General features: G+C 35.6%; 1 protein-coding gene across 6 annotated transcripts in view; it reads left to right on the forward strand.

Moving 5' to 3' along the window:
- DIAPH2 (diaphanous related formin 2) overlaps nucleotides 1-13871 on the forward strand; it is an 891299-nt gene that overhangs the window by 434722 nt on the left and 442706 nt on the right. For all 6 annotated transcript variants that reach the window (XM_079910016.1, XM_079910017.1, XM_079910018.1 and 3 more), the window contains one exon: nucleotides 10578-10817. In XM_079910016.1, the coding sequence (XP_079766142.1) occupies nucleotides 10578-10817 (240 nt within the window). The remainder of the gene's footprint in view (nucleotides 1-10577; nucleotides 10818-13871) is intronic.

Raw genomic sequence — 13871 nt, forward strand, 5'->3', positions numbered from 1 at the left:
TCTGCCTCTAACTCTCTGGCTTTATGCCTTCCCTGTTCTCTTTGGTGAACTGAGCGAATTGGTGTCTTTATGACATTTTAGCTTTTACCTCGGTGAGACTTTCTTTGCCATTTCAGCGGTTATTTTACTTGTCCCTATTCAGTAGTCTTTTGTTTTTCCATAGCGGCTACACCCTATACCGTATCTTACCTGCTTTCCACAAGTCTTCACTCCCTCCTCTCCCCATTCTTTTCACTTACTACGAACAACCTAATCTCTTACCAGGGAAAAGGGAAAACACCTAGGCTTCAGAACTTCCAACATCTCTCCTACCTACAGTTATCTCTACCCATATCTTTTATTAGCTTCCTCGCTGTCAAACCTTAGAAAAAGGGACACTTTATTATCACTAATACTATTGTTGTCATGATTAATGATAGAAATAAGAATGTATTGAGGTGTTACTGTGTCTGATTCTATGCTAAGCGTTTTTACATGTACCATCTCATGAATTCCTCACAGCCCTATGAGATTGGCACTATTATTAGCTTCATGTTACAGATGAAGAAACTAAGGCCAAGGAAGGCTGGGGACCTTGTCCAAGGTTACATAGTAAGTAATAGGTACAGAATTCAATCCCAGGCAATCTGACATCATGGATTGTGATTTTAACCACTGTACTGAGCTGGTGTGTGCACGTGTGTACACGTCCACATGTGTGTGAGATAGTCTACTACATACTAATTTACTTATCTCTGTTTAAGGCATTATTATCCCCTGCCTACTCTTGTTCTGTTATTCTATTGCCTCTTCAGTTCATCAGTCTCCACTCTGCCCTTCTCTTCAGAAGAAAAGCATCTTCTTAAGTCATTCACTGCCTAAAAATATATGAATGGATAGCTGGCTGGCTGGATGGATGGATGAATAAAAATCCTTCACTGGCCCTGAGGTCCATGATAGCTACTGCCCTCTCTTCATTACCTAGCATCAGTTTTTTCAAAGATTAGTGTATTTGTTCTCTACTTCCTTACCTCTGGTTACTATTTAACAAACAGCAATCAGAATTCTGCCTTAAACAATGCATTGAAACTGATCTAGAAGGGATCATTAATTACCTCCTAATTGTATCTAAAATATACATCGGTTCTACTCACTTCTCTTTTTCTGTGCCGTCACCACTTTAGCCCAAGCCAGCATCATCTTTCCCTTAACCATTATAATATACTTTTAGCCTGTTTTTTCCACTTATACTTTTGCCGTTTTCCAAATCAGCCTCGGCACAGCCCTCAATGTGACATTTCTAGAGTACATTTGTGTTGCATCATTATTTATCTATCTGCTTAAAGCATCAGTGCGTTGTTTTCTGAATTTACCATGCTATTTCCTGCCGTTGGACCCTTACACACATTGCTCCCTCTTACTCCCACTCGCTGCCTGCCTCTCTCCTGCTTATTCTTCGAGTTTCTGCTTAAATTTCATTCTCTCCGTGATGCCTTCACTTACCTATCAATTAAAATTAGGTCTCCCTATTAAACTCTCTCAGAGCACCTTTTTTCTTTTCCTTTCTCATGGTTTTTAATTAAATATTTAATTGCGAGGTTATTTATTGCATATCTATAACCCCTGCTAGATTGCAACTTCTTTAAGTATATGTATCATATTGATTTAATTCACATGACATATACTTACCAAATGTTTGTTGAATGTATTAGCTTGAATGCAAAATCAAGTGGGCTCTTTTCAGTCCTAATTCTGTATCCATATGGCACTTGATAACATTGAAGAATTTAGATTCCTTACAGAGTCCTTTTCTTTCTTTGCCTTCTCTAGCGATAAATACTCTTTCCTAGTTTTACACCTATCACCCTTGCCAGTGTCCTATAGAGTTTCCATTAGTATATAACTTCCTGGATGATAAAAACAAAATCTCATCAGTTAGGGATAGACATAGGCCAGAAGTGTGATTACTCCTGCAAGATTCATTAAAATCATCATCAAACAGAAAAGAATAGAATTGGCAAGACTAGGGAAAAATCTGGTTTTGACTTTTTGAAAGAAATAAACTTACCTGAGACAGTGACTGGGCTGCTAAGCTTTCTGTAAACTTTTTGGGTGTTTTGTTTTCTTTGTTTTTTTTTTCAAAGCAGCATCATTGGGTTTGCTTGCTTATATTCACATGTAGTAAGTTAAAAAGAAGCCAAAAAAAAAAAAAAAAAAAAAAAGAGCAAGAGAGAGAGAAAAGAAACAAATAAAAAAACTAGCATATCCCTCTTCCCAGGAGGTCTTCCCAAGCAGACCTCCTGGGAAGAGGGGTATGCTAGTTCCCACACCTTCTATGATCAATAATCCTTTTCTTTAGGGGGGTATATTGGCGGCATAGCTTCCCACTGACTTGTCCTCCAACCTGCCTCACACAGAATTGAATTTGGTACATTGTTGTAATTATGTGCTGTACCTTTACTGGGAATAAAGAACAGATCTTTGAAAGCTCTGCCAGTTAGAACCCCCAGCAGGAGCTTTTAGATTCTTCTGAGTGTGTTTGCAGCTCAGCTGTTCTTAAACCTCAGAGTGACGGAAACTTCCACTTGTCTTGCACTGAGGATGGAGACCCATACTATGTGTATCTATTAAACTAACACATCTTCTGAGAAAAAGAAGGCAATAATTAGTTCTCTTGGTAATTGGTACTTTATTTTTCTGACCTCAAAAATTACCCATATTTTTCAATTAAAAACATTCTAAAGCTATAATCTAATAAAAAGATGTTGAGATAGCCTTGTGCATAAAAACATTTATAATGAAAAGCAAAGATTATGTGATACTGCTGACAGCACATTTAACTTTTTTCTTTCTCTACATAAATATGTGAAGGCAGGAGGAGTGGATTTATGCCTATTGTTGGAAGTACAACTATAAAGTCAGTGTGCTTTTTAATTTTTTTAAAGTCTCCTAAGAGCTTATGAGCTCTATTCAAGATAGCTTAACCAGGTGAAAAGGAAATTCTTAAAAGCTTTTTTTTTTTCTCCTACATATCATCAAAGGCAATTAGTTTGGATGGAAAATTGTAGCTTTTCTGTTCCATTAATATTAAATTATTCAGGTTTGCATATTCATTGGGAAAATTGCATTTTTCTTTATCTGCTTTCATTCAAAGTGTTCAGTGTTTTGATATGTAATGCCTTGATTGTTTCTATTTTCATTCCTTCTGTAAATATGAATGCTAGCTCTTACTTCCAGATGTACATTTATTTTATCTGAAAAAAAGCTGGTTTAATAATTGTGAGATCAAGTAAAAGAAGACTCGCCATGACTCGTTCTCAAATCCATGTATTCAGATTCTTGTTCATTTCATTAACTTCTCATAATAGTCCATTTTGTGACAAGATTGCTTATTTCCATCAGCTTTTGCAATAAAATGAGGTAAAATAAAACCACCTGAAAACTGAATATTCAGATTAAGTCTGGGGATGTCAATCAATTTTGCTGTTGATTGCTTTTCATTAAATTTTTAAAAAATAAAAAATTAACCCCTTTTCCTTCTCCATATATCAGTAATCCGTAAGATAGCAGCATAGCATTACCATTACAGATGCTCTGATGGCCGTTCTTGGCTTCAGACAGTTGTTTTCAGAAGGATGTTTTGAAATTCTTGCTCTAATTCTTAGTGTAATTCTTCTGAGTTTCCAGTGTCTCTTGGGGCCGACATTGTTACCATTTTCTGTTCCAGACTGTAGATGAGTAAATGTTTGTTGATACATAATTTCCACATATCATTCTATTTGGGGAAAATATTCTCTATCAGCATATCATTGCTTTTCTGGGGTACAGTCAGTTTTCAACACTCCGTTTTTCCAAAGCCTCATTTTACAGATCAGCCATGGCTCTTATCTCTCCTGATATATAGTACACAAACATTTGCCATTGGCTCCATACAGCAAATGTACCTGTATTGATGATTTTGTGCAGTCCAAGTACTAGGTGTACTGCAGAAAGTACAGCAGTGAGCAGTAGAGAGCCTAGTCTGGAGGGGGTTATGTCTAAATAGGATAGTAAAATGATTTATTTAACAGAGAATCACAGATGTCCTTGCTTTATTTCCATTCTTCCAGGCAGACTTCTGCTCAGTTGTGGAGTCTGAATCTCACAACTTTTATAGGCAATTCTGCCTGCTTTCTAACTTAAATCCACTCTTCTTTATTGTCACTTCGTTATCATCACCTTAATTATAGTCACTGATACAAAATTATTCTGTATATTCAGTGTATCCATACATTGGGTCCCAATAGTATTTAGGTATGGAGGGGACACCTTGTAACAAATGTATATTTCTTACAAATATATCTGTTAATTCCAATGAATTTTTAACATATTTTGAAGACACTAGAAGATCATAGTTATGTTCACATATGATGGCAGTTGAAGGTGTGTTTCTTAGCAATGCAAAATGAAAGATAACAGAAATCCCCTTAAAGGTGAGTGACACGTGACTGCAGGAGTGGCATGTGGCTACCTCCTCCTTCTTTGCACACGATTGTTACACTTGGGTCTTTTCTCTTTCTCTCTGGATTCTTATGGTAGTATGGCAGAACATCAGTATTCACCAGGTGCATAGGTAGTGAAGTGTATAAAATTCAAATTATATAAACAAAACTGTGTCTAACTCTTTGGGGAAATAACCCACTTGTAGCTGCTCTCACTAAAGCCATCAGGGTACAGTTTTTTCTTTTTAATATAGTGCAGATCAGCTAAAGAAATGATAGCTGCTTGATGTGATTTGACAGACAAGTATCTTGTAACACAAAAAAATCTCCTACATAATACAACACCTTGGTCACCAGCCTACAGCACTTCAAGGAATGAATTATAAAACAAAGGATGCCAGTCATCTAAAATGCGGCGAGGAACCACAAGGAAAAACAAACATACATTTCAGCCAAGTTTTTTGTTATATTTCCTTAAATCACTTAGGTGCATTCAAATGCCTTTATGAGACATGCACCTTTTAATAATTATATCTGTGGCTGGGGATGTCGCTCAGTGCTTCCTATGATTTCTAAGCTTAGTTATCCAAGACATTCCCTTACACACTCAAATCCTCTAATGGAGATTCAACTATTGTCTATCAGTCTACCCTGGTCTGATCATAAAAATTCACGCTTCTGATTGCAGCAAATTCTATTAGTATCATCAAAGCATACTGTTTTGTGGCTCCTGTAAACAGATGCATCCATATAGTTTCATCTACCCTGAAGATTAATAAGGAGATTATTTCCTCCATAATCCTCTTGATTTTTACAGTAACACATTTTCAGTGCTAACATTTCTAATAGTAAATGTATATTATGCGTTGAAACGGACTGAAAGGAGCACTGCACGATATTTATGAAGTGTGAAATAGTTAATGGGGGACATTCTTCACCAAGCCCTGGTAGCACACATTCCTTAATTGTGGATGAGAGAAACTTTATCTCAGGTTTGGGAGAATAGTCGGGGACCATGGTACCTTCTTAGGAATTTCTGAGGATGAGTAAAGAGGGTAATAACAACAATAGCTATTGTTTCAGAGTGCTTCCATTGTGTCAGCTACCATGACAGTAATGTTACACATAGGATCTCATTTAAGTCTTACTGCAACTTGCATGAGTGACTTAAGGAATACATTTTACTGATGGGGACATAAAGTCTCAGAAACATTCAGTAACTTGGATTAGATCATAACTATAAAGTAACAGAAGTATAGTTCAAGTCCATGTCTGTATAACTCAAGTCCCTGTTTCTTCCACTACAATGTACCTTATAGGTCTAGAGAATGTAGAGAATGGTTTCTCTCCCTCTCTGAGGATTAAGGGGAAAATTCTCTCGAACCTACCCTTCAAAATGGTTATACGGGGCTCTGAATTCGGGCTAAGATTGAGCCTGGGCAATACCGTTGGGATGACACATTTGGTAGCTAATGACTTTACATAGGGAGTAGGGTACCCTCCTCCTGCCTCACATCAGCCTACTGTGATACCTCTTCACACTATGCATCTGCTTCCCAATCCAGCACTTTGCTGATACTGGAGTTTCTGTTTGTATGAATGAATACATCCATCCATCCATTTGTTTTACAAGGATTTTTTTTTCAAATCACCTATGATGTTTATCACCTGCTCTGCACTAAACTTTAATCTAGTGAGTAAATGAAGGAAGAAATTTTGCCAAGTCAGAGGTCAACTCTGATCCTCTTATGATGCACAACCTCTTCCCTGAATCAGGTTGACTGATGATAGATTATATCCAGTAACAGCAGTTCAACAAAGTTAATTCCCTAGCATTTCTGGTTTGACATCTTAGCTGAAGACATTATTTTGGGGACAGTAAAACATTACCGTCGGCTGTTAATTTTGTTCAATAGACAACCTGTCTGTCCTCCTTGGGAGAAGATCCGGAAAATGGTTAGTCATCTAAGGAGTGCTTTTAAAATCAGTCAGCAAATATTTGAATGTCTAATAAATGCAAGGACCCATGCTAGGTGCTACACAAGGTGCAGTCTTTGATTTTTCTCTCTATACACTCTCCTCATCAACAACCTGCCTTTCACTACCTCTATTCTAGTCACTCCCAAATCTGCCAACTCTGATACTTATCTCCTCCTAAACTCAAGAACTGAATTTCCAAATGCTGTCAGATATCATAACAATACCTAAAACTCAAAATGCCAAGAAAGCAATATTATTTCCCTATTATAGAGGTGTCATTTTACTATTCATGTGAGGATTTAGAGGGGGGAAGGCTGGAGGGATCAGGGAACATATTTAAATAGTCTATTTTAGTAATTCAACCTTAAAGTACATAAATTTTAAGCTTGAATGGTGAGAATTGAAAATAAGAACCAATTCTAAGAAATTCTTCAGGTTAAAATATAGGCAAGGAATGGTATTAAATTACATTGTCTTTACCAGGATTTGAATATGACTCCAAGATTTGGAGTTTTCATAGTGGGGATCTAATAGTGTCTTTGTTAATAATAAAATACACTGGTGTCTGAGAGGATGGTGAACCAAGTTCACTTAAATGCTAATAAAAATGTCTTGGTAACATCCAAGTAATATTTTTCACTTCTGAATCTCACACTGTTAACCTCACCTTTCCATAACTCTAGAGGCAGAGACTAAAACAGAAAGAAAGAATATATTTGGATCATTTATTTGGCTCCTACCTAATTCTCAAAACAAGACTGCTCGACAGGACTTTCCCCTACTTTACAAATGAGGAAACTGAAGCAGAAAAATTAGGTGGATTAGTTTCACACAGTATAACTAACTATGCAAAAGTTTCTAGATTCAGTCCTTTGGTTGAATTTGCTACTAAGCTGTACCCTACCGGCCCCCACTGCCTTAGTCCCTGATTAGCTTACTGAAGTGTAGGCAGCAGATCAGGGGAAGCAAATTCATCTATCCTCATTCTCTGAAACAAAAAAAAAACAAACAGTAAACGGCATCAAATCAGCATCTCCTTCAGCCTTCATTAATGCCAACAACATTTTACCTCACAAAGGACTTTACACCTTGGAGCCATCTTTGACTTTCTCCTCCCATAACTGGTCATTTACTAAGTCCCACTGCTTCTTCCTTAATTCTGCCTCTTGTATCTATTGCTTCCTTTCCCTTCCTACTGTCAACATCCTAGGTCATTACCTGTTTCTAAGACCATTTGAAGACTTAACTAATGGTATCCCTGCCCCTAATCTCTCCTTCAGCCACTCATACATACTGCTCTCGGTATGACTCAAGAGACAGCGTGGTGTAGTGGTTGAGAGTCTGGATTCTGTAGCCAGAATGCCTGAGTTCAAATCTCCAGATCTTCAACATACAATTTGACTCTGTGCTAGTTCCTTAGTATTTCTGTGTCTCACTTTCCTCATCTTTAGAATGAGACTAAGGCTAATAACCTTTTCCTAGGGTTGTTTTGAGAATCAAATCTGCATATATGTATATAACACATCTGTAGAAAAATGTCTGGCACAGAGTACTCAATAAATGGCATTTGCCATTATTATTGTTATTATAATTACTAAAGTACACTTTTGGCCATTATTTTGGTTGGAGCTGGTATTGAAAAAAAGATCAAATCCCTGCTCTTTGGGTTTGTAGGCCAAGGATTGAAATACAAAGCCCAGAAAGGATACAAATATGAATGAAAACAAGTGGTATTAGAACTGAAGCAAGACTAAAAGAAAATCTATGTAAGCCTAGGGTTTAAATTCCTTGTGGATCTCAGACCAAGGCCACCCTGGTGAGCAGGGTTCCTACAAGTCCTACAGAGCATGGGCAGAAGGACAGGTATTTGGTGACTAGCACCTGGTCAAAGTAGTTCTATGGCTTTTTTAACCATCAGGGAGACTGAAAAACCACTACTTCCTAAACACATAAAATGATAGGAAACATGCTTCTGTGCTAATGATAGCCAGTTAGCAGTGAAAATAAAGGAAAAATTAAGTGGGAAAGGATTTGGAGACAGTGGTAGAGGCATAAATGAAGGCAGAAAATGACATAGAAACTTAGATTCCCACACAAACATACACATGGAGATTTGCACATTCATGGAGACATAGACTTTGGTGTGGTTAGCTTCCAATTTTATGGCCTTTACATGGAATCTTAAGGTACTTTGATCTAAATTCTGCCCCTAGGTATATACCTCATATATTCCTAACCTATAAACCTTTTCTCACAACTTCCTTTTGGTCCCCGTTTGTGTTTGCTCGCTCGCTTTTTTTCTCTCTCTCTACTTGTTTAATTTTCATCTATTTATCCATTTGTATCCCCTCTACTGTGTAGCCTTCATTAAACATTGTAGTCATAGAGTTTAAAGTTTTCTCTTCTTTCAGTGAACATCTCCAGCACTTAATTTCTGTTTACCCATTTAGAATCATGGGCTGGTTCTATCGCTAGCTATAGTTTTCAAGTGATTGTGTTATGAGTTTTGAGTTATATTGGACACTTTTTGTGAGTAGATGGTGTGTCTTATACTTACCATGTGAGTACTGAAGAAACAGTAGGATGCTTTTTTTTTTTTTAAAGATTTTATTTAGTTATTTATTTGGTTGCACCGGGTCTTAGTTGCGGCAGGTGGACTCCTTAGTTGCAGCTCCAGAGCTCCTTAGTTGTGGCATGCGAACTCTTAGTTGCGACATGCGTGTGGGATCTAGTTGCCTAACCAGGGATTGAACCTGGGCCCCTGCATTGGGAGTACAGAGTCTTATCCACTGCGCTGCCAGAGAAGTCCCAGTAGAATGCTTTGAATACTACCCTGATCGTATTAAAAAAAAGCTATTGATAAGTGATCTGACTTATGTAGATATAGTAACAGGCGGATATTCCCAGCATAATCTGCCTATAAAAAGCATGAAAGCATATGGGGGATTAGCAGACGGCAAAGGTTAATTTTTGGACAGGCAGACACCCATGGTTAATGTGAAAATTCATTTCAAAGAGTTAGAATGATAAATTATGCTTTGCTTTTGTATTAGAGCAGATAGGGTCTATTCAGCAGCTCATTTTGCTGCTTTTGAAGGGTTCTTTGTAGCTTAAGGACTCTTGTTTATGCTGTCAAATGCTTTTCATGTTGTCTACAGATATCTCATGCCTACACTGTGCCTGGCATTTGTATTTAAGAAGAAAACTAAGCTATATGTGTAAAAAGAATAAATGTAATCAGGATTGTTAATAATTTCATTGTGTGTGTGCTTATGTACTTATGTGTCTACCCTCCCCTCACCTGTCTCCCAGAATTCCTTTGGTGAATAAAAACTAGTGAAATGACTTGGAGTTTTGGGGAATTAAAGACTAAAAGAAATTATTATCGTAGGAGCTATACCAAAGGGAATAGAGAATGTACACCGATACTATGAAACAATTAATTAAAACCTAAGTTGAACTGTTTTGAAGAAAACCAATATAGAATTCTTGAATAATGTACTTAAAAGTAAGTTCATGTGATTTTACCATAACTTAATTATTTAACATCAACATTCTGCCAAGTAGGTGAAATTCTTTAGAGCATATATAAATAATTAATACATTTTATTAATAGAAATCATAGGTTTAAAATTATTAAATGCTCAATCAGAGCTAGTCTTCTGGTTTCAGACAGCATACTGATATGTAAATTTTTTTTAGGAAATGTGGTTGCACTTACATTTTCTGTCATCGTGTACATTTTTTATATGTGGCCCAACTATTCACTCAACTCAATGTCATGTTTGTACATTTTCGTAGTTTGCCTCAGGGACTGATTTTTGGCAGTTTAAATGCTATTGATGACTAATGATTATGCAGTTAACATACAGCAACTGTTTAGCTTCAATAATATTTTCTTAATGCAGTAAGGATGATTTCATTTATTCCTTTAAAACTGAACAGCTATTTCTTTAAACTTTGAAAATAATATTCCTTTGAAATGTCTAAAACAAAGTAGAATAATATTTGTTAAAACCCAGAGAGAATTCATTTTATTCAGAAGTTTTACAGTATTGTCTCTAAAATGATCCCCACTAGAGAGAAAAATAACGGACTTTATATATATATTCTTATACAGCATTCCTTATCTTACAGATGAGCTCAGTGAAAATGTTGCGTCCTCGTCTCAATAGCATTCTTTTCAAGCTCACATTTGAAGAACACGTAAACAACATCAAACCAAGCATCATAGCAGTAACTCTGGCCTGTGAAGAACTGAAGAAAAGTGAAAGCTTTAACAGACTTTTAGAGTTAGTTCTTTTGGTTGGAAACTACATGAACTCAGGCTCAAGAAATGCCCAGTCTTTGGGTTTTAAGATCAACTTTCTCTGTAAGGTAAGATAACACTTTATAATGCCAATTTACAGCAATAATCTCATCTACGAGAGGGGTCAGTTTAAATAGCAATAGTACGTAAGCCCAAAAAAGTATCCTTTAAAAGGATGAATTTTATGGCACGTGAATTGTATCTAAATTAAAACAGATAAATGATTTTTTAAAACCTTACTGTAGTAAAATCTCAAAGACTGCAAATTCTTTTGTAGTATAGTACTCAGCTCTTGCTGATCAAATCTTTCTGGAGTTTTTAGGTCCAAAAAAAATTGCTTTTATAAAGTAGATGCAATCTTGTATTTCAGTCCCTTCAAACTTACTTTATGTCTCTCCAAAAAGTATTTGAGGAGCTAAATTCAATGAGGTGATAGCCAGAAATTGCCTTCTGAATATGCTTTGCTTTTTCTCCTCCAAGAAAATAATACTCTCTATTGTTGAATAGTGTTGTGTTATTAAACTTATACTAGGTATCTAGTGCATTAACTAAAAGTTTTTTTAAAAATCAAGTGATAATCGTTTTATTGTTTTGATTACGCTTTCATTCTTGTGAAAAGTAAACAAAGAAACAGACAAGTGCAAAAGTGATGGTATATGTCCATTTCTAGGTTAGCGCAAACCACCTTATTAAAGGAAAAGATCTGTCTGTTACACAAGAAAACTGAACAGACTCTGAGGGGAAGGCCTGTAAGAAAGCTGGAGACAAAAATAAGTCTGAAAACAAGCGATGTATCTTTGACATCTCAGCGTTGTTTCACTTTTTTTTTTTTCTTTCACCTCTGAAAACATTACAGAACTTTCGTTAGTTCTTGAAGTATATTATTACAAGAATCCCCAATCTAGGAATGGATATAAATTTCTTTTCTATTCATGCATTAAATAGATGTGCATTACATGTACATGGACTAGCATTTTAATATGTATCAAAAATGATTTGCTCCTGGTAGTTCTCACCTGGACAGACATAAAGAATAACATTTGTAGATACTAGGATGCATAATGAAATTGTATCTGTTTACTCCCGATTTATTTTTGAGGGGTGTAAGGAAAGAAAGCAAGGAAGATAGGGAAGATGGTCTGGCATGCTAGATTTTTGTCAAAAAAATATTTTTGGTCCCTCTTCTTATGATATTAGGGGACATGTGCAATTATTCGATAATACCAACAAGAATAAGGCTATGCTTGTAATAAATTAGAATAACTTACACCCCAATTTGTAGGATAAACTAAATATTTAAGACTTTTTCATTTTATTGCACATCATATACTCAACACTAGTAAAAGCATCTTTTATCAAGATGCTACTTGTTTAGAGTATACACTATAGGCACAGTGAGTGAATCTTAAAGTGTTCTTGGTTGGCGATTACAAAAATATTATAAATTAAGAGAAAATATCATTTGGAAATTTGTATTGTTACCTATTTCACATTTAATTCATATAAAAAAGACATTTAAAACAAATTATCCTAATTTGAACAAATATGTACCTTTTTTAAGTGTCTTAATTTCACACTATTCAAATTAATTACATGAACTGATATTTTTGAGGCAAGAATGAATATGTCATTTATACATAGGAACAAAAAATTATATTAATCTCACAGAAGGATTGTACAGTTGCATCTTGTATTTTGGAGAGAGGCTTCTTCCTGTCATCTACCTGTCAAATAAAAGTTCTTCCACACAGCGCAGGTCTGACATCTATCACTTAGAGGTATGCTCAAAGGATTCAGCACAAAGATTTTTGCCAACTTCAAATAAAATAAAAAATAATCTTATGGGAAATACTAGCATGTAGTAATAGATGTTCTAAAAGAGAAAGAAGTGAATGTTTAAAAATCTTCTGCCCTCTCCCACTTTTCAGTAGGATTTTTATCTTCAGGGAAATACTTGTCATTAAGAAAGAAATATCATATAGATGTATGATATTCCCACAATATCTAGGATTAAAAGGATGCTCCTGGAATACAAACGATTCTGAGTAGATGTAAATGTCTAAAATGACAGAAATTTACTGAAGTACATAGAAATAGTTAGCTTAGGTTTATAAACTGTTCGAAACTGAGTTAACTACTGATGTATGATTAGCTAGAATTGGTGTTAAATTCCAGTTATGTTGTAAAAGATTACTTGGTTGATTTCTCTCAGTGTTTGTTTTTTTTTGTTGTTGTTGTTGCTGTTAAAAAAAATAGCAGAGAGAACTTTCTTTGCAGGGCACTGATTATGCTTTGAAAATGATACCATTTACCTAATTAATATTCTAATGATAATTTCTTTTCTCAGTGAATTTAAAACTGTAATCTACTGCTTTTCACATGAAGCTATAGATTATGTTAAAATATTCACCTAGTTAAAAAGGAACCACAACATAAGCAGTTAAACTTATCAGATGTTTCTTGTAGTAAAGTAATATTAAAAATTCAGATGGTCACAATTAGCTCCTATAATATTTGGGAAGAAAAGGAAAACAGACGGGTTAACTTAAATGTCAAATATCACTAAAGGGTACCATTACTATAAGTACTACCCTCACCACAAAATACTTTGTTCATTTGCAGCAGTGTATTATCACTTTGTGAGTCACCAGTCCAGGGTGCTGAACTGTAATAAAAATCATTTCTATGCAGATGAGTTTCCAATGTTAGCTTGGCCCCTGCTTGCCTGTTGGTTATTAAAATTCTAACCAATAGCAGTGTTGTACTTCAGGGCCATTTGTTGTTTATGTTTTCAGTGTGTAATAACATATAATCTACATAAGAATGAAACATTTAAAAATACTTAGCACTCCCTAGACACTAAGCTTTGTGGGTATATCAGATAAGGATCTTTGTTTGCAAGCAACAGAAAGTGACTCTGCCTGATTTAAGCAAAAAGTAGAATTTATAAGGAGCTCAGCCAGAAACTGAGGAAAGGCTGAAGAACTTGGCCTTTAAAAGAGTAGCAACTATGTCAGCTTTGAGAATGCAGAGAGCAGGAATGAATGGAAAGTCTTTCCAGGAAGTTGCCTCTGGGGTATATTCCATTTTCTTCCTCCTTTCCTTGTATTTGATTCAAATTC

The sequence above is a fragment of the Stenella coeruleoalba genome, assembly GCF_951394435.1.
Source record: "Stenella coeruleoalba genome assembly, chromosome: X".
NCBI classification, from domain to species: Eukaryota; Metazoa; Chordata; class Mammalia; order Artiodactyla; family Delphinidae; genus Stenella; species Stenella coeruleoalba.